Source organism: Daphnia pulicaria, chromosome 7 (assembly GCF_021234035.1).
Source record: "Daphnia pulicaria isolate SC F1-1A chromosome 7, SC_F0-13Bv2, whole genome shotgun sequence".
Lineage (NCBI taxonomy): Eukaryota > Metazoa > Arthropoda > Branchiopoda > Diplostraca > Daphniidae > Daphnia > Daphnia pulicaria.
In genome coordinates this window covers 3814940-3840677 of record NC_060919.1, presented here as the reverse complement: position 1 = coordinate 3840677, position 25738 = coordinate 3814940, and the positions used below count along the sequence as shown (strand labels likewise).

The 25738-nt window shown below is 39.0% G+C and overlaps 5 protein-coding genes and 3 long non-coding RNA genes across 14 annotated transcripts in view; 3 read left to right on the top strand and 5 right to left on the bottom strand.

Annotated features, from left to right (window-relative positions):
* The window catches only part of LOC124349466 (transcription factor Sox-5-like), a 31083-nt gene extending 23557 nt beyond the window's left edge, over positions 1 to 7526 (top strand). For 3 of the 4 annotated variants that reach the window (XM_046800108.1, XM_046800106.1, XM_046800107.1), the window contains exons 4-10: positions 4003 to 4224; positions 4382 to 4684; positions 4753 to 4960; positions 5021 to 5215; positions 5364 to 5648; positions 5725 to 5892; positions 5964 to 7526. In XM_046800108.1, coding sequence (XP_046656064.1) covers positions 4003 to 4224; positions 4382 to 4684; positions 4753 to 4960; positions 5021 to 5215; positions 5364 to 5648; positions 5725 to 5892; positions 5964 to 6460 — 1878 coding nt within the window. In that variant the 3' untranslated portion in view covers positions 6461 to 7526. The remainder of the gene's footprint in view (positions 1 to 4002; positions 4225 to 4381; positions 4685 to 4752; positions 4961 to 5020; positions 5216 to 5363; positions 5649 to 5724; positions 5893 to 5963) is intronic. The other variant, XM_046800109.1, reaches the window with a different exon arrangement.
* A 212-nt stretch (positions 7527 to 7738) lies between these two features.
* Positions 7739 to 8939, bottom strand: LOC124348511 (uncharacterized protein DDB_G0271670-like). Its single transcript, XM_046798737.1, has 4 exons — positions 8875 to 8939; positions 8543 to 8560; positions 8338 to 8497; positions 7739 to 8200 (listed from the first exon to the last, which is right to left on the bottom strand). The coding sequence occupies exons 1-4, from the start codon at positions 8937 to 8939 to the stop codon at positions 7739 to 7741; spliced, it is 705 nt and encodes a 234-aa protein (XP_046654693.1).
* Positions 8940 to 9522: 583 nt separating this feature from the next.
* Positions 9523 to 11671, top strand: LOC124350319. Its single transcript, XR_006920757.1, has 6 exons — positions 9523 to 9608; positions 9992 to 10102; positions 10172 to 10267; positions 10344 to 11091; positions 11227 to 11447; positions 11534 to 11671. It is a non-coding gene; the product is annotated as an uncharacterized LOC124350319 (long non-coding RNA).
* Positions 11672 to 13561: 1890 nt separating this feature from the next.
* LOC124350332 lies at positions 13562 to 15520 on the top strand. Its single transcript, XR_006920785.1, has 4 exons — positions 13562 to 13688; positions 13900 to 14089; positions 14153 to 14402; positions 15206 to 15520. It is a non-coding gene; the product is annotated as an uncharacterized LOC124350332 (long non-coding RNA).
* Positions 15521 to 15738: 218 nt separating this feature from the next.
* Positions 15739 to 18575, bottom strand: LOC124350302. 2 transcript variants are annotated; one of them, XR_006920701.1, is made up of 6 exons: positions 18038 to 18575; positions 17744 to 17953; positions 16858 to 17077; positions 16657 to 16794; positions 16384 to 16599; positions 15739 to 15985 (listed from the first exon to the last, which is right to left on the bottom strand). It is a non-coding gene; the product is annotated as an uncharacterized LOC124350302 (long non-coding RNA). The 2 variants fall into 2 exon arrangements; XR_006920702.1 differs by having other exon boundaries at positions 16657 to 16722.
* A 553-nt stretch (positions 18576 to 19128) lies between these two features.
* Positions 19129 to 20057, bottom strand: LOC124350063 (cell wall integrity and stress response component 1-like). Its single transcript, XM_046801074.1, has 2 exons — positions 19932 to 20057; positions 19129 to 19850 (listed from the first exon to the last, which is right to left on the bottom strand). Exon 2 carries the CDS (start codon positions 19836 to 19838, stop codon positions 19317 to 19319), a length of 522 nt encoding a protein of 173 aa, XP_046657030.1. The 5' UTR covers positions 19839 to 19850; positions 19932 to 20057; the 3' UTR covers positions 19129 to 19316.
* Positions 20058 to 20416: 359 nt separating this feature from the next.
* On the bottom strand, positions 20417 to 22735 carry LOC124349925. 3 transcript variants are annotated; one of them, XM_046800864.1, is made up of 4 exons: positions 22636 to 22735; positions 21375 to 21497; positions 21149 to 21293; positions 20417 to 21043 (listed from the first exon to the last, which is right to left on the bottom strand). In XM_046800864.1, the coding sequence occupies exons 3-4, from the start codon at positions 21290 to 21292 to the stop codon at positions 20522 to 20524; spliced, it is 666 nt and encodes a 221-aa protein (XP_046656820.1). In that variant the 5' UTR covers position 21293; positions 21375 to 21497; positions 22636 to 22735; the 3' UTR covers positions 20417 to 20521. The 3 variants fall into 3 exon arrangements, with proteins under 3 accessions (XP_046656820.1, XP_046656821.1, XP_046656819.1); XM_046800865.1 differs by having other exon boundaries at positions 21375 to 21487; XM_046800863.1 differs by lacking the exon at positions 22636 to 22735 and having other exon boundaries at positions 21375 to 22610.
* Positions 22736 to 23008: 273 nt separating this feature from the next.
* On the bottom strand, positions 23009 to 25371 carry LOC124348510. Its single transcript, XM_046798736.1, has 7 exons — positions 25249 to 25371; positions 25117 to 25169; positions 24901 to 25038; positions 23846 to 23979; positions 23601 to 23780; positions 23347 to 23538; positions 23009 to 23237 (listed from the first exon to the last, which is right to left on the bottom strand). Exons 1-7 carry the CDS (start codon positions 25369 to 25371, stop codon positions 23191 to 23193), a joined length of 867 nt encoding a protein of 288 aa, XP_046654692.1. The 3' UTR covers positions 23009 to 23190.
* Positions 25372 to 25738: the final 367 nt, after the last annotated feature.

Sequence of the window (25738 nt, the reverse complement as noted above, 5' to 3'; positions counted from 1 at the left end):
GATAATAATTTTCGGTTCAGCATTTTAAATCTGAAAACTGATTTGCAGATTTGAAAATATAGACTGCCAATCTATTTTCATATCCCACTTTTCCACACATTGCAAGGAGAATATTTAACTGAAGTGAGAATATGAGAATCCTTTGATATTTAGCATGATCGGTTTGGATCAGTTTGGTCCGTTTGCATTTATGCGTCGAAAAATTATCCTTGATTTTTCCTTTTACTCAAATTGTGGCCATTGAAAGTTTACTACTCCCGTTCAATTACCACGTAACCCACCAACCCCAAACCGAGCCTCACAGAAATCCGGTAGCACCAGTAGCAAGTGTGAGCAATAACAAATACAACACGGGCCGAGGTCACTAGCAAAGGTTATCGGATGAACGAAGAACAGTAGCCGGATGGAATAATGCTCGCAGGCTATGTTATGATTGTAATCTTGTTGTTGTTTAGATTTTGGTAAAAAATACGCATATCGAGACGTCAAAGCGTAAAACGATAGTCCTGGTCTGATAAATTATTTCATTTGGGTTTTTACCAATTCTTTCCTTATCTCAACTTTTACTTCTTTCTTCTATATACTCTCTGTTATCTCCCAATGAATAAATACTGTATACACAAACCCACGGGAGCGGGTTTATATACTAACTGTAACAGACAATTTGAAGGCGGACGAGGGGCTTGGGATCGGGTCACAAAAGGCCACGAATTGGACGAAGGAACCGCATATGTCAGCCGATCCGCCGGTTCAGTCCGACCACCACAGCAGTTCAGTTTACAAGATAATCTCTGCCTTTCTTCTTCTTTTCTTGTTTCTTGTGTCTCGATACTGTGACTCTTCGTCCGACCGTCTCGGGTTTCCTCAGCTTCATCTCATTCTCATCCTGCTGAAAACTTTTCTGTGATGTTGAAGTCCCCCTCTTGCATTTGTTTACAGGAACTGACAACATCTTTCTTTCGTTCTTTTTTTATTATTCGCCCAATTTTTCCTCCCTTCGGGTTAGCATTGCTTGGAGTTGTTTGTGGCCACGGTTGTCATCTGTTTCTGTTTGAGCAGGAAACAAACAAATAAAACAGAAAACAATCAACAAAGATTGGGGTCTGGGGAAAAGAAAAAAGAAAAATTTTCTGGTCATCCAGTCGCCATCAGAATTTTATTGATGTGATGTCTTGCTACAAGTGTTATCTGCTTTTAATCAGACAAAACACGAAGCTAGATCGGCTTTCTTTTCTCTTTCGGCTCCGCTATACGGCTATAGCTACTCACACGCGCGCAGTTTCAAACGGATCATCGACAAACAATTCCAAGAAGCAGAAAAATGACTAGACTAAGCACACGACCTTACGTCTTTGTTTTTTTGTTCGGCATGGTTCTGTACATTGCACATTCAAAGATAGAGGATCGCGGGGATTTGACATTTTGGGACTTTGACATTCAACCCAAGGGCCTTGGCACCGATAGAATTAATAAGAAAACAGAAATATTACAAGAATTAAAACTTTAACTTTTTAAAATCCCCATCAAACATAATTTGTTTTAATCACATTAGATTCAGATTAAAGATTTTTCGATTATTCCGTTTTCTACAGTCTTTACATCCGCCTGAAGTCTTATCTATTTCCTTGTGTGCAGCCTTCCTTCTTCATCTCCCATACTTATAGAATATAATAGAATAGCCTGTAAGAGGCTAGTTTCCTACTTGAACAATATCATCTTGTTTTGATAGAGCACTAACCGATGCTGACCGGGGTCTTGTCTTTAGTGCTCTGTGACGTTGATAAATTGCGTAGTGGATTGGTCACTCGTAAGGGTTGGCCTGCTTTTATTTGTACACCCAATCCCTTTGGCGCACCCAGATAAAACGTGTTGCTGTTGACCAAGGTCGAGAAACAGAATTCACTTTCTTTCCATTAGGACGAACGAGAGTGATATATCCGCAAGGCGAACTGTTGCATGTTCTTTTCCTTTCTCACATCCGTCCGCTAGCGCTCCGACAGCCGCGTGATCGAGTGGCCTCTAATTGACGAGCATACCGATTGTTGCCGTTACGTTATCCTCTTCCTTCCTTCATCCGCAACGCCCCAGTCAATCGCATTATTGCCATCGAACCAGTTTCATCACAAGATGCGACTGCCCGGCATTTTTGTTGGGACTCTGGGGTGCCACTACACAATACGCCAAGAATTTTTAAACGAATAATGCAGATGCTTTTCATTTTTACGCTTTTTTAAAAATCTGCACATAGCTTAACTCAGTTATTTCGGCAAGAGTAAAACTATAAATTAGAATAATTGCGTCACACCAAAACAGTCTCGGTCACGCTTGATGGGTTATTGTTTCGGTGATTTGTCTCGAACGTTATCACAACAAGACGCAGGGAGAGACAAGTGAGGGTGCATAATGTAAAAAGGGCTCCCCTTGTTACTCCTAGAGTGGAAGGGTGGAAGGTATTATTGGTTGGTCGCCTGAAATTATACCAGACAGTGAACTAAAGAGAGGGAGCGGTCATAAAGCCGAACTGTCAAACACGATCAACATCAAGGACGGATGTCTGCGACTGTGGGCACTCACTTACATTTAGAAAAAGGGAAAAAAAGCGCATCAGGAGCGGAGAAAGACCAACCCTTCATTCCTCCGGAGCCTAGCGCTCAGCTCATTCCTTATTCAAGCGGGCGACTTTGAACAGATCTCCCACACAACCCCTTCTACTTGTTCTTTTCCCTTTTTCTTTCCTCTTTGGTTCCTGGTCAATGGGTCCCCCACATAAAGAATTCCGCTACGTCTCTGTTGATTCGAAACACATGTGTTATATCAGCCCCCGGTCGTGGGAACAGCCACCCCCGCTTCTGTTTGGTTTTGTCTCTCCTCCTCGCTGTTATTGAGAGCCAAAGAGGAAATATGAGGAGTCCATCCTTCTGGGATTCTTTTGTCTTCCACCCACTGAGCACTGACAGACAAATACTTGATTGTCATTGGGAGATGATGCCAATTCTGGCATTTGTTTTTTGGCTTCTATCTGTCGGTTGACAATAGTATTTTTCTCGTCAAATTTGATCTCGAAAAGAACGAGGGTGAGTTTTACATTTACGTAAAGACACGAATAAGAAAAGGAAGGGAGCGGACGAGCCGTCACATCATGACCATCAAAAGAGGCGTAACAGCTAATACGTATCATTTTGAGAATTTAGAAGTCTATGAGGGCGGAGGAGGGCTTCGCGGCCCAATGTTAATTGGTGTTGTCTGCTCAGCTCCACTAATGATCTCGTAGTAGCCTACGTCGGCCGCAGAAGAGGGGTGACAGGCAACGAAAACGAAACAAACGAAAAGAAGACCAGAAAACAGAAGACAGAGGGAGTCAGGGAACAAACGCGGAGCTGTTATTCTTCAATCACACAAGACCCTTTTTTTACTTTCCTGTTCTCCCCACGTCCATTTTTCTTTTTGTGAGTGAATGTGATGATTTTTCTTTTGGGGAAAAAGGAGAAGTTCTCATTGGGTTCTAGATAAGAGAGCCAGCGATTGTCTGTGTGAAACTGAGAAAGCAAAAGCTCAGCAGCGTCCAATAAACAAGGCAGCAGCAGGAGAGAGAATGTGAGAGAGAGAACAGCAGTCGTCACACAGAACAAAAACCAAGTAGAGGAGAGTACACGCAAGACTTAAAAGCCGCAAAAGAGAAAAGAAACTAACGGCGTCTGAAACGCTTGAATTGAACTAATGTTTATGGAGACAAGTTCAAGGGGGTTTTCACCATCTAAACATCTGAGAGCTTAAAACAACGAAAGGGAGAAAACAACAGACCAAACTGTCGGCCTTGGAATGTGCGGCATGGACAACAATAGTCGGCGGCGTGTATTAATACTCATTTACACACCCAACATGTCCCTTGTGTTTACAAACAAACGAAAACTGCGCATTTATTTCTATGTTCAATTTCTATATTCTTTTAATAATCACTGATTTAATTTTTTCCATTTGTTTTTTTGTTTGTTTTTTCGATAGGCTGGGCAGCAACACAACCAACAACAAGGATCGCATCACAATAGTGGATCACAACAGCCTCATACAACAGCTATGGAGATGGCCGTAGCAGCAGCAGCGGCTGCGTCAAAGAACAACGCCGAAATGCAACAGTTTCAAGAACTCCAGCACCAGATCGAGTTGCAACGTTTACAGCAAAGTCAACAGATGTTTCTCCATCAGCAACGAATCCAAGAGATTCAGGTAAATAATTAAGTCCAAAACGCGCAATTAATCTCGCCATTATTTGATTCATTATTCGTGCGGATAACTTCCGCACCAAACTTTATGTTGGGGAAATCATCAGCACTCATTGTATGCAGTTGAGATTTTAATTTATATTGGTTATTAATTCATTTAGGCCCAAGTACTTTCTCAGTACGGAAACAAAGCACTAAGTCTGGCCGCCGCCGGAATGCCACCTCTGATGCTGCTGCCCTACTTGGAATCTCTACGCAATCTTCAAGGACACCATTCGGGCATGCAGGGATTCTCGGCAAATCCCCTTGGTAGTCCGCAGTCCGTTTCTGGCTCCTCGTTCAACGGAATCCATCCGGCACTGTCTCAATTAACGCCAAATTTTCTTGGCTCACCATCTGGGCCAACCGCCTGTTCCTCCACCGTTACCACCAAAAGTTCTCCATCAACACCAATCACATCAATGGTAAATTTGTAACTTTTTTTACCCGCCTTGTTGTCTTTTTAACAACCATTTTTCATGGTCATTTACAGGCATCCGGTTGGAGTTCATCATCCATGGGACAAAAACATTTGCCGTCTTCGGTAAGGAGGAGCACCACCCCAGAGCAGTCGGCTAACAAAACAGCGGCTGGAAATCACGATGGAGTTTTGCTGCCATCTTCCACCAGTTCGCCAGTCACAAAGAAACAACGCGGTAATCGAGAAGGTGATGGGCCACTCAATCTCAGTAAATCAAAAGGTATTTTTATTCAGAAAGAGAATTATTGGCTAGAAACTCATTAATAAATTTTGTGTTTAGGTCAGGGAGGCAGTCCAACTCCGCCCAGTACTCCATCTTCGACGCCAACTCCGTTGACCTCTACGGCTTCGTTGACATCGTCACGCATGTTTCCTGGACAAAACCACATGATGCACGGATCTGGATTGCTCTTCCCTAGCCATTTTCTTCCTTATTCGTCCATGCCGCCTCATTTAGCTGCCATGAACTTCACAGGTAAATAATCCATACAGCAATTCATCATAGTACTTTTTCTTTCTTTTCTATTATGACAACACGCAGTAATTATCATTTATAATCACTGGCAGAAGGCATAGGGGCCTACGTTGTTAGCATTTAATACAATAACTATTCAATTTCTTAGGTAATAAAATGGGTTTCAATCCGCCAAATATGGGAGGCATGGGAGTCAACGAACGCATCCTAGGATCAGACAAGCACCACGGAGCCATGAATAGCAACAACAGTGGCGAACCAAACAGCCCTTTCCCTACAATGCCCTTCTTCCTGCCGTCGATGAACGGCAATGCACTACCAAATATCAGCAATAGTACGGGGATCGTATCGATTGCATCTTCCAGTGACCGTTCGCACTCGTCGGAGACTCCAGCCAAGCAACAGCGCGATGGAAGTTCCTCTAATCGTAACAGTAAGTTCCTATAAGATATACGGATTTCAATACAGAAAAATTCAAAATGCTAATTTTTGTTTCTTGAATTGAATAGCAAAAATGTACGGAGCCAAAATAATTCGCCAAAGTCGTCGAGATCCCGAAGGAAAGCCGCACATTAAACGGCCGATGAACGCGTTCATGGTTTGGGCCAAAGATGAACGAAGGAAAATTCTTAAAGCTTGCCCGGATATGCACAATTCCAACATTTCCAAAATACTTGGTAATTACCAGTCGATCTTCTTATACAGTTATAAGGACAGCAACTAACCTTCTTTCGATGAACGGTTGCAGGTGCCCGTTGGAAGGCCATGACCAATGCCGACAAGCAGCCGTTCTACGAGGAACAATCACGACTGTCGAAGGTGCACATGGAGAAACATCCCGACTACCGTTACCGCCCACGGCCCAAGCGCACCTGCATTGTGGACGGCAAGAAACTGCGGATTTCGGAGTACAAAACGCTGATGAAGCAACGTCGCCAAGATATGCGTCAAATGTGGTGCCGTGATGGAGTCAACCCGGGGGGCAACGGCGCTGGCCCGTCTTCCAAGGAACGCGGTAAGAGCGGAAACGGAGATGATGATGATAAAAACACAACCAACTCGTCTATCTCAGATTCGGATGACGATGAATTAGACGCCGCCGAGGACAGTTTAGATATGAATTTTTCGGGAGGTGAGCACGAAGAAACGGGCCCTCACGGCGATTACATCTTTCACGCCGCTTCGCTGTTCAATCCGACGAGCTCGTCGTCACTGAACACGGAACGGATATCATTCAATAGTTAGTCAACTAGAGTTACTTGATTTCTTCTGTTATTTTCTATATAAATTTCCATTTAAGAAAAAATTCAAAACCAACCAAATAACATTTTAAAAAATAATTCACTGTAGCATATTGGGCAATTTATTTTTCTTTTGTTTTATTGTGAATTTTTCGATTATTGACATGACTGGATTTTTGGTCCAAATTCTTTTAATCCTGTGACTGTTCACGTTGAAATTCTATTATGTCCCTTCGATAAAATAGTGTACGATACATTTTTATGTTGTAATATCGTCTAAGCACACAAAGTGTGCACATTTTCAATCATTATCGATTTAAGTGAGTGCTCCTGTCTTTACATGTTCTCTCCTTATCGCATTTAATTTTGCCGGGAAATTTGTTGTTTAATTTCCCAATATTAGAATTACCTTTAGCGGAAAGAGAAGGTAGAGCGATTGGGAAAATACCGACGTCATTATATAATTATAGCGATGCTAAATACCTGTTAAATATTATCTAGTTCACTTAGCAGAACGTAAACATGCCGCTCAATAATGGATTTTTGGTGACAATGAAGCCAAATAAGACATGAACATGAATTACGTCCTGGTAGTTATTCAAAAAAAATTTTAGCAGCCCGTGAAAACGGTACTTGATTTCCCCATCGTTCGTTTTGTGTTAGGAAAACCCACCACAATGTTTTACATGAGCTTTCCCTACTCGATTTACTTGAAAGACTTTATAATTCATTTCAGATTAATTGCCCTATCCGCGTCGTCGGTTGTTTAACATTTCATTTCTGAACGGTTCAATGTCAATTCGTATTGTACACACTCACACCACATAAAATTCTCAGCGAAACAACAAAAAAACTTCATGCCCAGTTGTTTGTTCTTTCTTGATTTCTTTACGTTTCATTGTTCGTTGACGAAAATATTGGATGTACATTTTTTTTTTTTCGAATTTAATCTCTGTTCCTTGTTGTTATCAAGGGTTTCATTGTATATGTGTACACATTTTTCTGGATAATTTCTTATTAGATTTTAGGTCCTATTTGTATTGAATGGAAATACATTGACTATTGCACTACACCCATCCGGCTCTTTTGAATTTCAGATATCTCGATCCACTTAACCGCTTAAGGAATACTTTATAAAATGAGTTTGAATGCCATCCAACTTGTATTGCTGTTTATTGTATATAGTCATTTTACTGTATGTTTTAATTTTTATGGACCAAGTTACTAAAAGTTTTTGACCATATTCATATATTGCAGGTAAGCTTCAAATTATTTTAGGCTGTTAGCCACAGGCGCCAGTGGTACTGGTAAAAGAAGTGGGACCTTCACACACGCCGTTAGTGCACACGGTGGTGGTGCAGGCGCATTTGACGCAAGAGGTGGTTGTGGTTTTGGTCCCACTAGTACTGGTGCTAGTGCTTGACCCACTGGAACTGCTGGAGCTAGAACCGCTGGAGCTGGAACCGCTGGAACTGGAACCGCTGGAACTGCTGGAACTGCTGGAACCGCTACTACTAGCAGTGCCGCCTAAGACACAGGGGGCAACGGTGCAAATGCAACCACTTGTAGTACTACAGGAGCATGTGCCTGTGGCACTGGCGCAACTGCATGACTTGCTGGCAACTGCACAGCTGCTGCTGCGACTGGTGGCCTCAGCTATGAACGAGCCGTTAATTCCTTTAACCTGCCGTTCATCGACAGTGACAAGATCACCACGGGCTTTGATGTTCATCAACGATCGACCCTAAAATGGTTTTTAAAATATTTTTAGTATTTTAATCCATTTTTCTCTTTTAGGACGGTCAATTATTATTAGTCAATTTATATTAGTAAATTCTAATGGCGTGTTTTACCAATTTCTGATTAACACGTAACAATTACCTTATTAAAAAGGTTTTCCCAAAAAGATTTTACGCCGTCTAAATGGCCATTATCGTTGGTACCAAACCCAACGTTTTGAGCGTCACAATAAAAGAGTGAAAGAGTCATCACCATTAATATGACGAAACAAATTTTTGACATTTTATCCCAATCGCTCGAGCTGCAAATTAAAAAAAAAAAATAGAATGATGTAGTGTTTAATTACCGTCGTAAGCACATAAAACTATAATTTAAAATTTGATTAATAATATTCAACTAAATTATCTGCCCTTAAATGGCAATAGTATGTCAGAAATCTAAGGTAATAAAGCCTAAAACTACATCAACTGAAGCTCCAAATACGTTGAAATACTGTATAGAACTGAACTGGTTGACTGAAAGCCTTATAGTATAAGGCATAACTATAAATGGCCATTCCACGGTGGATCAGTGCGGGCATACTGGATGAGCCTTGTAAACAATTGCGTTACATTTTATTATTTGGTAGCCGTGTGGCCGTTTAGTTGATTTGCCACTGTTGGCCGTTTATTTAATTACTGACTGCTGTTCTTGCTGTACAATTGCACATGTTCAAACAGGTAAATAGGACCATCACTATACATGTCACTAAGTGCAGGTGCAGCATAGATCGGTAGTAACGTATAGGTTAAAGCAGCACGAATTGATTCTATTTATAGAATGCTCTACTAAGCTGGGAAAACATGTTTGGATTGTCATTTGTCATTGATCTGCTCCATTAGTCAACATTTACTGCACGTGGCACATCAAATCGGGTTACTGCGCCCTATAATTTTGCTTTCATAATACGTACATTTTAGTCGCTAAAATTTGACAGTAGCCTTATCTTGAGTCGAAGTGGCCTTGGATTGATATTTAAAAAAAAAGCAACTGATCGTCTGGTTGTGTGTGGTTAATATAATCCCTAATGCGTCATTTCTTATTGATGCAACTCATTTACTGTTAAGTAATGTTTCTTTTGCTTATGTATTATTCACGTACAAAATATTCTGTGAATTATAATTATTAAATGCGTTTGATTCGAATCATCATGAAGTCATGATTAAAGCAGTTTCTTTGGTATTACTTTTTGAACAGAGCGCCATTACCCATTATTATTTCATCAGACACCTAGTGGAGAAATCATGTACTGTCTCGTATGCCAAGCCAAAACTGCCATATTGGATATTCGTCGACTCGTATGCTTTGTTCCCGCATGGTTTTTCATCAATGGTCGTCGATTCTTCTGTCTTTCTCTTCCCGAATACCATTGCGTAACCATTCCATATTCCATTATAATAATTGTTAATAAAAATAATGCCAATCACTAAAGTTGCAAAACGTAAAAATATCTTTAACATTAACGTCAAACGAATCTCAAATGTTGGATATTTCAGAATGATGAAAACGTGATTTTCTCTTTTTACTGTATTTTTCATCATTTCATCTCTAACATCTGAATTTGCCAATTCTAAAGAATAACTGTACAGGATGAACTTCAACTTGTATTTCTATTAAATTTGGTAAATTCATTTTCATGAAGTTGTTACTGTTGGTGGAATCATTCCACTGGAGTAGGGTGCAGTACATGGTATTCAGGCCTGTACACATCCGCTGTTATTCTTAACAGTTAAACACCCTTCTTGATTTTATTCAGGACCTAGGAGGCTAGGATATGAATTATTGTTATCAGCAATGTAGTTGTGGGTGTGTGGTTGGTCGGTGTGCTTAACCTGTGACATTTTTCATCATATAAATGGGTTAAATGGTAATTCCTGCTTATATTAATTAGGCTTATTATTATTAAATGTAATTTTTTTGTGTGGTGAATTTACAGGTAACAAACAGCCCACAATTTATACTTGGCAATTCCATCTGACCATTTGGCCTGAAACTGCTATACATTTTCCCAAAGTACTTCAAAACAGAAAAAGTAATTATGTTGATCAACTTAAGTATTTCAAAATCTCAACTAATAAGTGTTTGATTCTATCCCTCCTCCTCATTAGTTCTAATTGCTGTCCTTTGAAATACTTTGTGCTTGAAGGTATTTGTTGTTGAACTCATGCCAACAGGCTCCAATGTCCATTCACATTCCTGATGCAAGAAAACCAAAGAAAACTGAACTGCAAAAATATTAGGAAAGTATCCTGTGGCAAAATTAGATTTGATTCAGTCTTAAATTAACTCCCAACATTATTAAGTGCACACAATTTTACCAGCTTATACCACGTTGGTAATTTTAGCTGACAAGATCACAAAACAATGAAAAGCCGTCTCCACCGCGCTCTCTTTATCACTTAATATGGACGTGCTACGTTGTGCTGTTAACAAATAGTGTAAAGGATTGTCATAACGTAAAAAAAAAGAAATATTTTAATTTTTTTCTTACCACTCGTCTACTATCTTTGTAGTAGCACACATAACCCAACGAAGTTTAACACTTATCTGTAGTAAAGGAAACATTTAACCCGAACTGTAGGTATCGAACCCCACGGGAAGGAAGGTTGCAACGGAACGGTAATTTTCCTGAAAACGTATTTATTGAAACGAGGCATTAAAACAAGATTTGTTAATCAATAATTTATTTATTTTGAATCGAATTTAATGTTAAAATTTTTTTCTAAAGGAGCGGCCGAAAAGAAGCATTATTTATGGCGATAAAACGTTTTAGGATACTTCAATTTTTAACAGAAACTTAATAAGCTGGAGCCATGTACGAAGGAGCTTTGTATGCAGGGGGAGTATAAGCAGGAGGTGTGTAAGCGGGAGGCATGTACGAAGGAGCTTTGTATGCAGGGGGAGTATAAGCAGGAGGTGTGTAAGCAGGAGGCATGTACGAAGGAGCTTTGTATGCAGGTGGAGAATATGCAGAAGGAGTATAAGCTGGAGGAGTGTAAGCAGGAGGTGTGTAAGCGGGAGGAGTATAAGCAGGAGGCATGTACAAAGGAGCTTTGTATGCAGGTGGAGAATATGCAGGAGGAGTGTACGCAGGAGCCATTGGTTTGTATCCGTATCCTGGATTACCAGCCACCACCGCAACGGCAGCCAAGAAGCAAACGGCGAAATTCATCAACGACATCTACTCGGAAAGAAATTGACGAAATTGAAAAGTAAATTTGTACAATAAATAATAAGTACAAAAAAAATTAAATAAACATTATGGTGGTATAATCCAATAAATAATTACCTTTGACAGGAAAGTGACAAGAAACGAATGTGAAGAAAGTGAGGAGATGCTGGATAAGCTACAGGTTGAAGATATCGGAACTGACTGACAGCCAAAGTATTTATACTCTTTCGTCTTGTATGCATGTTATTACCTTGTTTACATGGCTAACAGTAGAAATCCAAGGTCGGACAGCGCGACAGTAAGTGTTTTTTAGTATTAGGGCGAATCCCATAGGTTTACCGGACGTATTCTATGCAGGATCTCTTGTCCATAATCAATCGTATGAATCAAAAACTATTCTACTGAGCTACGGCATTTTGACGTTTGCCTTTCCAGCTAACTATTATCCGTTAATCTCTTTACAGTGGCTATATAACTAGTAATAATTAAGAACTTTATTTTCAGAAAAATAAGTCAATCAATACTCATTATTTAACGTCCACCTCTAAAAGTTTGAAATGAGTTTCTGAGAAATAGCAAATGCGCTGTTGATTGGCTAGAGCTGGCATTTTGAATTTTTACTTTTATCGTTTTAATTATCACTCGGATGGTTTGAAAATCAAGATAATTAGAGAAATGTGATGTCAACGAAACGAACTAGTCGAAGTAGTCATAACTTAACCTATCCTTATAACCCTTTAATTGTCTCGGAAGTATTCTACATAGGATATTACGGAAGTATACCGGAAGTAAGCGATAGCGCCTTTTGAGCTGTCGTCCAAATAAACTAAATATTTCATGACCTTCAGTTATCACCCAAATTTATCCCATAGATACTTCCGATGACAGTCTTAAAATACATGTGAAAAGAAATTAACTGAAACTGACGCCATGAAATACAGAAGTAAAGTAAGTACTCCTCTTCTTCCGATTCGGATCTTGTTTCACCTTCTGTTTTTGTTTTTTCAAAATTTGTTTGACTAGATGCCGATGATGAACTTCGCTTCTTGGCTGCCGTCGTGGTGGTGGCTTGTGGCAATCCATTGGCCCCTTCGTACATGGCTCCGTCTTATTCCGCACTGGCCTACAAGGCTCCGACCTACAAGGCTCCGGCGTACAGGGCTCCAGCTTATTCACCACCAGCATATAAATGATATTCTTCTCCTGCTTATTCTTCTCCTGCTTACTCAGTATACTCACCTCCGTATTACTCCCCTCCTGCTTACAAAGCTCCAGCCTACATGGCCCCAGCTCCTTCGCATTAACAAAAAATCGTTCTATTAGGTCACACTTTCCAAATTGTTCATTCGTAATCTGAATGGACATATGGACATAAATGTACATTTCTTATTTATTACTATGACCATGAACACTGTTATCTTTACAAATCAATCGGCGCCAATTAAAATCATTTATGAATGTTGAGAGTTTTACCGAAAGGTGGGTTCGTCATCAGCTGATTCTAGCATGACACGAAAATTACCATGAAACTAGCAAGTAGCAAGTGAGCTTCATTCTTTGTCCCAGTTCTCAAGATTTAATGCTAACTGTTGAGTCTTAGCGAACAAAAATGCGCTTTTCAAGTTCGGTGAGTAGGTTAGACCAGTGCTTCAACTACTGAGTTTTGAGACGTGTCAAATAGATGGCGTGTCGATTGTGTCAGTTACCCTATGGCGGTTTGCTGTCAAAAGTTAAGCCATCTTTTCTTCGAAAATTACCAATGAATTCATAGGTAAACTTGTGTAACTTCGTCTGTAACTTGTCGGTGATGAGTTCTATTCCGTGTACATGTTGGATAACCTTGAGATTTTTCATCAACTTACAGTCTGATCTGATGAAACGTGAAGGTCGTGCAGCCGACAGTTAACTATTTTGTTCAAATTCATTCTATTCTACTGAATGTGCCATCAAAATTAAAATTATACAGGTAACAACCAACACTAGCTTTATTACATGCTGAAACCTAAATTCTTCTCATGTTTCATTAGGATTCATCTTAATTATTGGCTTTTTCTATTGGACTTAATAGATCACCAACCCCAGAATGGACCATTCTCTCATTCCATTTTCTAGAGAGCCTTGGATAACTGATCGATTTATTTCATGTGTAAGTTCACTTATCATGTTACTGAACTCTCTTTGTTCAAAAAGGACAAGGACTATACAGTTAACAAGATTCCTTGTTTGCTAACCGTTGTCTGCCACCCTTGAATCTCCCTGTTTCTCAACAACCAAAAAAGAGGTTCATGTTGTGATCATGCTATCATAAATGGAAGTTGTATTTACATTTAATTTATAGAAGTTTTCATCCTGATAGCAATTTAAAAATTTTGTTGGTTTCTTATTTAGATATGGCCTAAAAGCCTATAAGACCAATTGTCTGGTTGTCACTTCAAAATAAGGCAATGACCTACTGAATTTAAATTTCGTTTTCATTTTGTTTCTTGATTTAGCCATTTAGGTAATGACCGAGAAGATGCGGCATACATTAACCACCTATCACCACGCTACTGCAATACTTCATGACACTTTCTTTAGCATCAGGAAATTTATCTCAACATGTGGAGTAATGCTGTTGGTTGCTGTGAATTCCATTTTTACGGTTTTGTCATCATGAACTTTTCAGTTTGCTTCTTAGAAAAGGTAAAGATTGATATGCTTTATTCATTTTAAATTTTCATTAATGTAAAACATTTTTTTTTACAGAGCACACAGTTTCTTTGTGGAATCGTGTGGTCCTGGCACGAATATTCTTGAGCCAACGCTGGCTTTTGTCCATGACCAACGTTCTGCTCCATCCTTATGTTCCCGGCGTAAACTTTTCCAGCTTCTGCTTCATCGCTTTGTACACAAAAATACAACTTGTCTTGCTTCACTGACGAGTTGGAACACTTCAGCCGTCGCTTCCGTGCCTCTGTTACACACCTGCAGTCACTCACCACGGGATTATGCCCAGGTACCCGACAATTTACTTATTTTCGTAGATTATCTATTCTAATAGTATACTTACTTGTGTCTGTAATAATTCCGAAATCAGGCCCTACTTGCGCGCTAAAAAAGTTTTACTTAGATGTTTCTTTTTCTAACGCTAGATGGCTTTCGATGATTGTCAGTTGTCAAAACAGTCAGTTTCAGTTACTTTCAAATCTCTTTAAACATTTATGGGCAGCTGTTGTGTGGAAATTTTGTAGTGAAAACTGACGATAACTATTCCCCTAACAAAGCTCACTTGTTAGATTTTTAAAAATGTGTTTTTTTTTCTACTTCCGGTTTTCTGATTTCAGTCAGTAGTTCAGTAAATATTCATTCGACGCACAAAAGAACCACAAATTCGTGATCCTCGTCCAATTTGTGGTAAAGTTCATGTATTTTTTTGTACGTTTTCGTACTTCCGGTTTTGAAAATTTTCCTGAACTATAGTTCAGGAAAATTCTCTATTTTGGCCAAATTTTGGATTTCGTTTAAATCACACGCAATCGTCTCCAAATTTCATGGAGATCACGAATATGTGGTTTAATTTGACGACAGCTCTATGGTTGAGGTGCTGTGGTTACTTCCGGTATACTTCCGGAAAATTTAAAAAAAACTAGCAAGTGAGCTTTGTTCTGTTTACAATTCTCAATATTGCAAGCTTGATTTTAAGTTTTAAAAATTGCATCTTCAAATCTTTGTGCCAAGAAACCTGACTATTGTTTCTATCTGTATTATGTAACTTTTATTGGAATTTCACTTAATAACGACTGTTTTGTCTTTATTCAGGTAATGCAGAGGAGACGTCGAGAAGATGAACACTAAAACATCTCCGGTATCACCAAAAGTCAGCGCGGATCATCATTTGTTGTTGTTAATATGTTGTTGTTTGTGTTAGTTAACCCGTTGTCTGCCACGCCTTTGTTCTCCCCTAGCTCCTTTGCACGGGCCGCGCTGGTCGGCCTCGTGGATTTCATGCCGCGAGGTCGGAATGTCGCCAAGCCCAAAATTTGCCGCAAGGCAAGCCTATTAGGCAATGCACCATAGTTCCCCCTTGTCGATGCGGTGACTTGTCAGCAATGGCAAGTCCCACCTTGGTCATGGATCCTTCAGACATGACGCGTAGAGAGTAGAGAACAACCTACGGTTTGTATGGCGTGGCAGCCAACAGGTTAACTTAAGTGTATGTATGTGATTGTAAAATATGGTGGAATTGTGGGTGGAGGTGGGACAATAAAATAATTCCTTTTTACTTTTAATAAAACTTATAATAAAATCATGTTTAACACTTGACTTGTATATTTCTTACAACTTTGAAGTTTCACACAAGTTAGCCTATTAGCAGAAGTGGCTGATTATCTCCAGACTCTTTAAATAAACTTCTATGAGAATCCAAACACTATCTGCAACTCCTGTGGCACAGCAATTTCAGGAGAACACCAGCACAGCTACTTCAGTTCTCTTTCTTCACTCCTGTATCAGCTGCATAATCACATCTCTCAACTGGAAACAGGCGGCAAAACCACTGCACATTGAACTACACAGGCATAGTTTAAGTATCACCAAGTCCTATGGGGAAAAGGGAATATTATTTTCCATGATCAAACATAAGATGCAAAAGAAATCGTGTAAAACAAATGACATCAGACATTTTCCAAGACCATTGGCAATTGAAGTTTTAAATGGAGATTAAATTCCAGGAAAAGAGAATTCTGTACATTTAATTCCTAAGTATAGACAAAGTTTGCAATCAGAGTGGACATTTTTGTTCTAGTTTGATCAAAGGAAAGTTGTTAACTCAAAGAAAGCTGATCGCTATCCGAAATCTTTCACAGAAACTATTATTTGGAAGCAAGAAATAGCACCACTTATTGTCTACATCAGATCAGAGTTTACTTGTCAGTTGAATTTTAAAAAAAAAGACGCAAGACTTCCCAAGTTACAACCAATAAATTCAATCAACTTACCATTTCAAAAAGTCTTCCGGCAATGACACTTCAGGATAACACCAGCTCAATAAACTGCAGGCAGCATGCTGCAACTCAACTTGACTCGATCACACCTTTCACCAGCTGGCTGCAACAAAACCACTGTGGCCATGATGCCAGCCATGGGGCTCCGAATTTTTCGAGTTCTCACAATCTGCAACAGTTAAGCAACAGGATCTCCAACCTGAACACCAACTAATAAAATCTAAAGCATCATTACAGGGAAATTGATCAACAAAATTTCTCTAATACCTCTGTAGTGTTCGGCGTGAGATGATACGTACATCCGACAGGAACAGCTAACAACGGACGATATTTCTGCAAAATGGAAAGCAGTTTCAGTCCACGTGATCGATTATTTGGCCAAGTGGAAATTATATGCAAGAATGCCTGTAAATTCACACAGCAACGTCTAGGATTAATTACATTTGAGAAATCCGAACTAGAATTTACCATTAAATTTCAATGTTGATCGAATTGAAAATGTAGATCGACACCGCAATTCCGTAACGAATTTGGAATACCTTTTCACTTGGCGTTTCGGAACAGAATTACAGAATGGCGAATATTTCGTCCTGTCAAAGACACTCGCGTCATCTGGCGGCTGGGGGACAACTTGATTTAGCCACCTACTGACGGAGCCAAAAGATTCCTCCACGATTACCATGTTTGACTTTACGGTAAACGGAAAGGAATCAAGGATGGATGGATTGTCGGACATTTGAGATATTTAAAATTCTATCGAGTTTTATTGTTGATCATGAAAATAATTAAAGAATTTATTCAAGAATTTATTGGAGTTAAATGTCCCGTAGTGGAGTTCTTTTGTCGGGTATTTTTAATAATATTTAAAAAACCTAACGTAAAAAAAAATTCTTTGCATGCGACAGTAGAACTCCAAAGACATAAGAATTAACTCCTTTTTTAAATATTATTAAAAATACCCGGCAATAGAACTCCAGTGCCCGACAATAGAACTCCACTACGCGAAAATAAAACTCTATGTCTTTGGAGTTCTAAAACTGCAATTGAATTACTTTGAACATAAAAACACTGACCAATAGACACAACACAAAATCACATTTAAATATAACTAGTAAGTAAGGTACTAGCTCTAAAAAAGTAATATTTGAATTATGATCTAACAAATATTTCAAGCTTTATTGTAAATAAGATCATTTAAGTTGGAAAGAGACAAAAGGGTTTCAAGTCTACGTCAAAGGATGCATTTGGAAAACTGAACTACCAATGACTGTGTGATCTCATACATTGAATACAATAGCCTTACAGATAGACTTCAAATAAACTTAAGAGAGAAAACACGTTGAGAAAATCAAACCTTAATTAAAGGTAGTGTTATCCATCGTTGACTCACATCGATTTTCGGATCCAAATGGAACAGAAAGTAAAGTTAATCCATTTCTGGTTTTGATGTTCTCCTCAAGGGGAAACAATGTGCAAACAACTGAAATGTTGTCACTTGACTCACAGGTCTCACTGATGTGTGCAGACGTTGATGCCTAACTGCCGTCTCATTGCCTGTTCAGACCTACAGAAAAGACAGCTTTAGCTCCCACAGTAAGGTAATGATAACACAACTTTAATGATGATAAATGTAGTAAAACAGTGTGACCTCATGAGGTTGAACAAAATTGAAGTATGCAGCATTCCTTTCAAGAGTTTACTTTGAACAGGTTCAACATCTGTTTTGAAATATTTGAATATGTGGTAATGTGGTGCATTCTATATTTGTGGGCTGTCCCTTTGGCCTTTGCTAATCTGTGAATAAATGAAGAAGTTAACAGATAAATGAAAATAATTTGCAATGATTACAAAAAACACATTTTTATGAAGCAGTGAATTGCGGGTGTGCATAGAAGTAAACTGATTCTGTCACAGTTATTGGGCATTTGAGGTAATAGTTGCAGTTATGAACCATCAGATCCTCATTAATAATGCTAATTCAAATAACAACAAACACAGTTGGCTGTTTTCTCAAAATTTGTTGCACTTTCTGCCCGACACCAACATAATTTAATCTTGAACAACAAAATCACTGTCTGTCTGTGTCATTTCTACTTTGCCTTGCGGTCTAAATAACAAAAAATCCATAAAACAATAATACAATATCGAACAACCATTTTAGCCATGTCGTACTGTGTAAACAGTAAACAACCAGCACCCACGCGACAATGAAGCAGACGACAATTAATAAAATCGTTCGATTCGGATGGCAACGTTCCAGAAACGACGATGTATTTTTAAAAATTAAATTTAAAAAAAAATCGCCGAGAAAAACTAACACAGAAGTGAGAAGACAGAACCATTGCATTCTACTCACTATAATTGATGCATTCTTTAATCATCTATAAACAATTTGGGTCTAACCTAATGTGAAGACTGTGTTCCAGCTTTCCACTGTTCTCTCTGTCTTGAGAAATCGAAAGCGCCTCCCATAAATCCAAACCGCAAAAACGATAAAAGCGGTTTACACGCCCGCACTTGACATCCGCTCCGTTGAACGGATCGTGATATTATACAACTAGGGTAAAAGCCCCCCTACCAAAGCAAGATAAAAGTAAAAATTTGCACGAAATCTGCCAATAAATACTTTTAGACCGAAACCGTCAGACCCTCCAGAAATAAACAATGCTGCTCTTTCCCATCACGCTTGATTCTGAAGGTTCGCTTGAAGTTTGGCAATAAAAATTAAAAACACGTATCTTCATTTATTGTTGTTTATTACTGTATCAATGCTACATAAGTGCAGTCTTTTTCATTGATCACAAGGACGACATCAAGGAACATTATTTTACTGTAGGCTATATTTTAGGTTTTCTAGGCTAAACATTCTTCTCTGAACGATTTCAACTGATACATTATGCTTATCAATTATAAATACTCCGATGCTTTTAGCCCGACAAAAAAGCAGTACAAGCGGCAGAAGGGTTGACATAGTTACTGAGAGGTTCACACGCGCCATTAGTGCATGTTGTGACGTAGCACCTGCACGGAGGTACTGCGGTTGTTCCTCTACAAACAGTGGAGATGGATAGATCACTGCTACTGCTAGTACTGGAGCTACTAGGGCTACTACTGCTACCGCTACTGCTACTGCTACTTCCATCGGTGGAGCTGGAACCGCTAGAGCTGGAAGCACGGAGGCCATCGGAAGTGCTACTACTAATAACGGCGTTAAAAGTACAGGGGGCGACGGTGCAAGTGCAATCGGTGCTGGTACAGATGCAGGTGCCTGTGTCACTGGCGCAACTGCACGGCACGCTGGCCACTGCACAGCTACTGTTACGACTGGTGATCTTGCTTGTTAACCGACCGTTAATTCCATCCACCACTCGTTGATTGATGGTATCAAGGTCACCAGCAAAAAGGAATATAGGCCTTTCAATTGGATCAACAGGGATGGCGATGTCCATCAGCCATCGAGCCTATAGAAGAATGTTGAAATTCAATTTCAATTTTAAAAAATCAAGAAGGTTTTCCCAATTTCTGAATCAAACATCACTTACCTTATTTCTAAGATTTTCCCTGAAAGATTCCGCTGGTTTCCATCGTCGTTGTTACCAAAACCAACGTTTCGAGCGTCACAGTAAAAGAGTGAAAGAATCAACATCGCTAACATGAAGAAACAAATCTTTGCCATTCTATTAAAATTTAATTAAATTTAGTATAAGCTTATACGATTAAAAACAATTTGACTGATAATACCTGTATTTTTAAAATTCTGACTTTTGATGCGCCAATTGTTAATTGAATAACAGTCTTTTTTTACCAACTCTTGGTTCTGAAAATTCACATGAAAATTTGGATTTGAGGGTCGACGTATCTGGACGTATCCTACCGCATAAAGAATAATTTTGTTATTCTTCTTAGAAATTGTTGCTATTAACTGTGTATTTTTAAATTATAGTCCTCATTGTTTCCTTGGAAATTGGAAATATGTATACATTATACAAAGAAAAAGAAGACGACATTTAAAGACATTTATTTACTTATTATAGTTATTATTACTTGTTTTATTCTTTAGGTTCTAGGTTAAATTTTGTTTATTTCTTACAGGATCTTAGTAGTTCTTAATGATGCTGGTATAAGTTTAAACTTATGGTGGACAGGGTGCAACGGTATTGCGACGGGTAGTGTTACTACACGGATTACTATTAACGCATGTTTTGACGTAGCAGGTGCATGGAGGGTCTGCGTATATTCCGGTACAGACGGTGGAGACTGATAGGCTGCTACTGCTAGTACTGCTAGTACTACTGACATCGCTGGTGCTTCCGCTACTGCTGCTTCCATCGCTGGAGCTGGAACCGCTAGAGCTGGAAGCACGGGTGCTGTTAAAAGTGCTACCACCAGTAAAATAGTTAATGGTACAGGGGGCGATGATGCAAGCGCAAGCGATGTTAGTACACGTGCATGCGCCTGTCTCACTGACGCAACTGCATGGCACGCTGCTGGCAACAGCACAACTTCTGTTACGGTTGATGGCTTCGTCGCCTTTCAATGAGCCGTTAAATCCATTACTCTGTCGTTCATCAATGGTAACAAGATCATCATCAAAGTTCAATTGGGGTCTTCCAATCAGATCAGCGGAGTCTTTGATGGTCCATGGATACCGAGGCTAAAAATATTTAAATAACATTTTGAGATTTAAACATTGAACCGTTTAGTTTACTGACTAATGTTTACTATGCATACTAGCGCCTTCCACAGTTTCTGATTTTACCTTTTTTAAAAGTTTTCCCCCGGTAAAATGATCCGCTTCATCCGAATGGCTTCCATCGTTGGAACCGAAAACAACGTTTTTCGTCTCACAGTAACGAAGCGAAAGAATTGACATCGCTAACAATACGAAATAATTTCTCGACATTCTAACGAAATAAAATTATTAAAAAAACAAAAATAATTATAATTATAATTAAAAAAAGTTGAAGATCGTATTATTCAAATACCTTGTAAAAGTGGAACTATTCAAAACGAAATATTTCTGAATGGCAATAGCAAAGAAATAGGTAGCAGTAAAGCCCAAGACTTGATCAGCTGAATGTCCAAAGGAGACGACGTACTGTTTGGAACTAAAAAAGTGAACTAGAAATCCTAGCATTTATACGGCATAATTGAAATGGCGATTATTTCATGTTGGAACGGCGTGGGAATACTGAATTATATCCGTACACGTTTGCGCTATGTTAAAAATAGCCTTGTGGCCGTTTTTTAGTTAATTATTGTCGTGTTATGCTATTCCTGTACAAACATATAAATAGGACTATAACATAAAAGTTTCTAATTACATTTCAGTTCAACGGACATCGGTGTGTATGCTAACGCAATCAGCCTACGAATCGACTCTATTTATAGAATTTGTTTTACTAGGCTGAGAAAGCCATTTGAATTGTCGAATGATCAGGTTCAATCCACCTATATACTGCAGATGGCGCATTGGAATAGTCACATTTAGTCAGTCACATCTAGTCCTATGCCCACCATCACTGAGGCGAGTAATTACGTTCTATAGTTGTATGCTGCTGCTGCGTACATCGATACGGATGCTGATGTCACAGTCAATGCACTCTACCACAACACGTGTTTGTAACAGAAAGCTATTTTTGTAACAATGGTTTGATTCTGGGGAATATCCTGAAAGTACAGAAATCCCCCCGGCCCCATGACAAGCTTTAGAGCTGTTTTTTAAAGATACTTTCTGGCTTCCTGGCTCAGCTGTGCTCAATAGTAAATTCAATTCCACACCACCTACAACTGTAAAAAATTATTGGGAAATCTTCATTGTACCAAAACGAAACCCATCAAATGGATCAATGGCAATGAAATTCTTTTGAAGTAATATCACTCGTAAGTAATAAGTACTAAGTACTAAGTACCCCCCTCAAGTAGGGGGGTACTCATAATCGTCACCCACATGATCTAACTTTTGCTCACAATGTCTACCACATAACAGAACACAAGATGGTTAGATATTTCATGGACTTAATTAACACAGATTCAAACTGTGTTCAACAATCAGACGAAACATGTGTTTTGTTTTCGATGGGTTTCTCAACAGAATAAATTGACGTTAAATCTATATAATTTCCTCGATTTCAGTTCTTACTAGGTCAACAGTTTACGGAGGGAAGGGATTCAGAGATTTTCAATAACGATCGGATGGATGAAGACATTTTAGCAGCAAACTATAAAATATTAAACATCACTTACCTGTTGCTGAAATTTTCTTGTCACCTTCTTTTCTCTTTCAAAACCCTTTTGTTTCTTATCTATTCCTTAACTTCGACAGTTCGATCTCAGCATTTTCGGAAACGAAATGACAAAAACAACAAAAGCAGACGGCACTTGTATCTCTCATCCCCATACACACTGATGGATCGATGTCTAAATATCGATAGATATCATCGTTCCTTAATTCAAATCGCTCGAAACCTCAAAAACCAGTTCGGCCTTCCGCTCAACATATCCGCTGGATCGTGTTTTATTATTGAAAAGAATTATATTCGTTCAGATACAAAGTATGAGCGAAATTCCAAGTTCTTTCTTCGAAAAATGCATAGCGATCGTAGAAGGCCATTCCAGGTAAAATCGGAGAGGGCATTCTCATGTATATTTCCTCACACTATTCCATCATCACACATCACATGCAGAACCATTGACAGAAATTCCTTTCAAAACTTATAAAAGATACAGTTTGCTGAGTTAACTGATACAACCATAACGAACTAAATATAAAAATCGCATAAAATCTTTTTTTATTTTCCATTAAGTTTTCCAGGTGAACCGGTTGGAACTTCTGGCCCTAGCGCACCCTCGGAAAAATAATAAATAAATAATAATAATAATAATTAACTTATGGACAAGGATTTAATTAACATAAACACAATATAAGGAAAGAAAAAAGAATGGAAAAACTATTACCAACTGGTCTTTTCAATAAAGATAGCAAATTTAAATGTAATCCAAGAAGTCGGGCATCCGATGATGTTATTCTTCGGCGAAATTCAGGTGTATCCATTCCTTGGTCAAATTTACCCGGTGGTTCTGCCAACTGTCCATTGTCTCGCCCATTGCTGACTTCTTTGAAAAAATTGTTATCATCATTTCCTGGTGCTTGATAATTCAGTTTTAATGTATAACCAAAGAAAATACAAATATCTCATTTTTATTCTCACCATGGACACCGCAATCGACGTTTTCCGGCCAGTCGCATATGAGCACAGTCGGATCGAAGTAAGTTCCGGATCCGCACGACATCCTGATGACCAATCGTTTGGCGGTGCAAGAATAAAAGTTGGAACAAGAAGTCAGATCGGCTAAAAATACATTTAGGGCCGAACAATAAACAGCTGCAACTATAAAATTATAACGGAAATCGGATAGACATAAATAATTTCATTTATAATATGTCATACTATACCTGGATTAAGTTTGGACGTCCTTGAACTGTTTGCGGTTGGGAATGCAACAACATAAGTTAAAAACAGGATACTACCAACGATACACGAGAATTGTATCCACTTCATGGTGGAAAGTTTAAATTTCGCGATGTGTCTAGTTGTAAAGCCAGAAAACTTGAGCATTCTTACACCAGTAAAGCATTGTCTTTTACACAGAACCTTACAGCAACACGGGTTCTATACCGGAAACTCACTGTGTCAAAGACGGGGGTTCTGGCGGGATCTGGAGACTATTATTGAAAAATATACCGGTCTAGAAACAAATTTGTGGGTCTCTATTCAATTCAAAGGATAAAAGCACAAATACAAAACCGCTAGGATGAATAAGAGAATAACCACATTTCTATATGTAAAATCCTGTAACTCGCTGTAACTTCAAGTTTTCATTTGAAATTGATGAGGTGTAATGCTTAGCACCGCTTGCGTATACCTTCACTTTAGAGCGTGTACTGCCGGCGCGTTAAATCAAAGGATGCTTTGTCCCCAGTCACCCTCGAATGTTTTCTCAGGGAGTTTCCCGCAAAGTAAAAGACGTCTTCAAAAGAGCGCCAAAGGTGTCTCCCATTTCTATTTGTTTATTTTTCCTCGTCGTTACGATAGGCTGGTCAACCACATAACCACCAACAAGCGTCGCATCCAAACAATAATCCAGCCGCCGGGTGGAGATGGTCGTAATATAGTAGCAGCAACAGCCGTATAACGCCGAAACAGCAACAGTTTGAATAACCAGCGCCAGATCGAGTTGCAACATTTACAGCAGAGTTAACAGCTATTTTCTCCATCAGCAACGATTCCAAGAAAGCCGGTTATAGATTTAAACCTACCAATCTAGCGCGCCGTTCAAAATCAAACCACTCTGTTTAGTATACTACTAAAGGTTCATGACTATGTTATACTTAAAATTTTACTTCTGTTTAGGCTTTTAGCCAATTATAGTACAATTGGTAGAGGTATTGTCAAAGGTAGTGACAGACCACACACGCCGTTAAGGTAAGTTATTCTGTAACATACGCACTTAGGTGATGCGTAGATTCTAGTACAGTTGGTGGAGTTGGACAGGCTGCTACTGCTGTTACTGCTTGTACTGGAGCTGCTACTACTGCTTCTGCTGGAACTGCCGGAACCACTGGAACTGCTACTACTAGTGGAACCGCTAATTGCACAGCCGTTAAATTCACCCATCTGCCGTTCATCGATGGAAACAAGGTCACTATAAAAAATAGGTTAATACTGGCCTTTCAACTTGACCGTCAGCAGGATGACGACGTCCATCAGCAATCGAGCCTAAATAAATTTTCAAATTCAATTTTGATATCCAAACCAAAGAAGGTTTTTTTCAGTTTCTGATTCACACGTCACTTACCTTATTTAAGAGTTTTCCCCAGAAAGACTCCGCGCTGTCCAATTGGCTTCCATCGTCGTTGTAACCAAAACTTACGTTTTGGGCGTCACAGTATAAAAGCGACAGAATCAACATCGCTAACATGGTGAAAGATATCTTCGATATTCAAATAGAAATGATCAAAAAGGATTATGATATGAAGTAAAGTTGAAGATCGTATTAGTCAAATGCCTTAACTTACATGAATTAATGAATTTCAATTTCAAAATTGATTAGTATTATTGAAACAAGCTGTATCTCAGAAATAGAAGGTAGTAAAGCGTTAAAACTGCTATTACAATTAATAGAGGCAGCTACAAGTTAAAGCCTTGGTAAGTTAAAGTACTGTATAGCACAGAACGAGTTGACTAGAATTCTTAGCAGGTTATAAAGCAAAATTGTGATGGCCATTATACAAGGGCGGATCAGCGTGGGCATCCATACCGTATACTTGATGAACCTTATTAGTAAA

Excerpts from the sequence above, each read along its gene's own strand:
- LOC124348510 (XM_046798736.1), bottom strand. The coding sequence starts at position 25,371 with ATGTTAGCGATGTTGATTCTGTCGCTTTTATACTGTGACGCCCAAAAC. Across the intron at positions 25,039-25,116 it reads ACGGTCAAGTTGAAAGGCCA|CGGTTCCACTAGTAGTAGCA; the intron begins GTATTAACCTAT and ends CTGTGCAATTAG. Across the intron at positions 23,539-23,600 it reads CGTCGATTGCGGTGTCCATG|CACCAGGAAATGATGATAAC; the intron begins GTGAGAATAAAA and ends TGAATTATCAAG.
- LOC124349925 (XM_046800863.1), bottom strand. The coding sequence starts at position 21,526 with ATGCTAGGATTTCTAGTTCACTTTTTTAGTTCCAAACAGTACGTCGTC. Across the intron at positions 21,294-21,374 it reads AATAGTTCCACTTTTACAAG|AATGTCGAGAAATTATTTCG; the intron begins GTATTTGAATAA and ends TTATTTCGTTAG. Across the intron at positions 21,044-21,148 it reads GGGGAAAACTTTTAAAAAAG|CCTCGGTATCCATGGACCAT; the intron begins GTAAAATCAGAA and ends AAATATTTTTAG.
- LOC124348511 (XM_046798737.1), bottom strand. The coding sequence starts at position 8,939 with ATGTATAGTGATGGTCCTATTTACCTGTTTGAACATGTGCAATTGTAC. Across the intron at positions 8,201-8,337 it reads GGGAAAACCTTTTTAATAAG|GGTCGATCGTTGATGAACAT; the intron begins GTAATTGTTACG and ends AAACCATTTTAG.
- LOC124350063 (XM_046801074.1), bottom strand. The coding sequence starts at position 19,838 with ATGGACATCGCCATCCCTGTTGATCCAATTGAAAGGCCTATATTCCTT.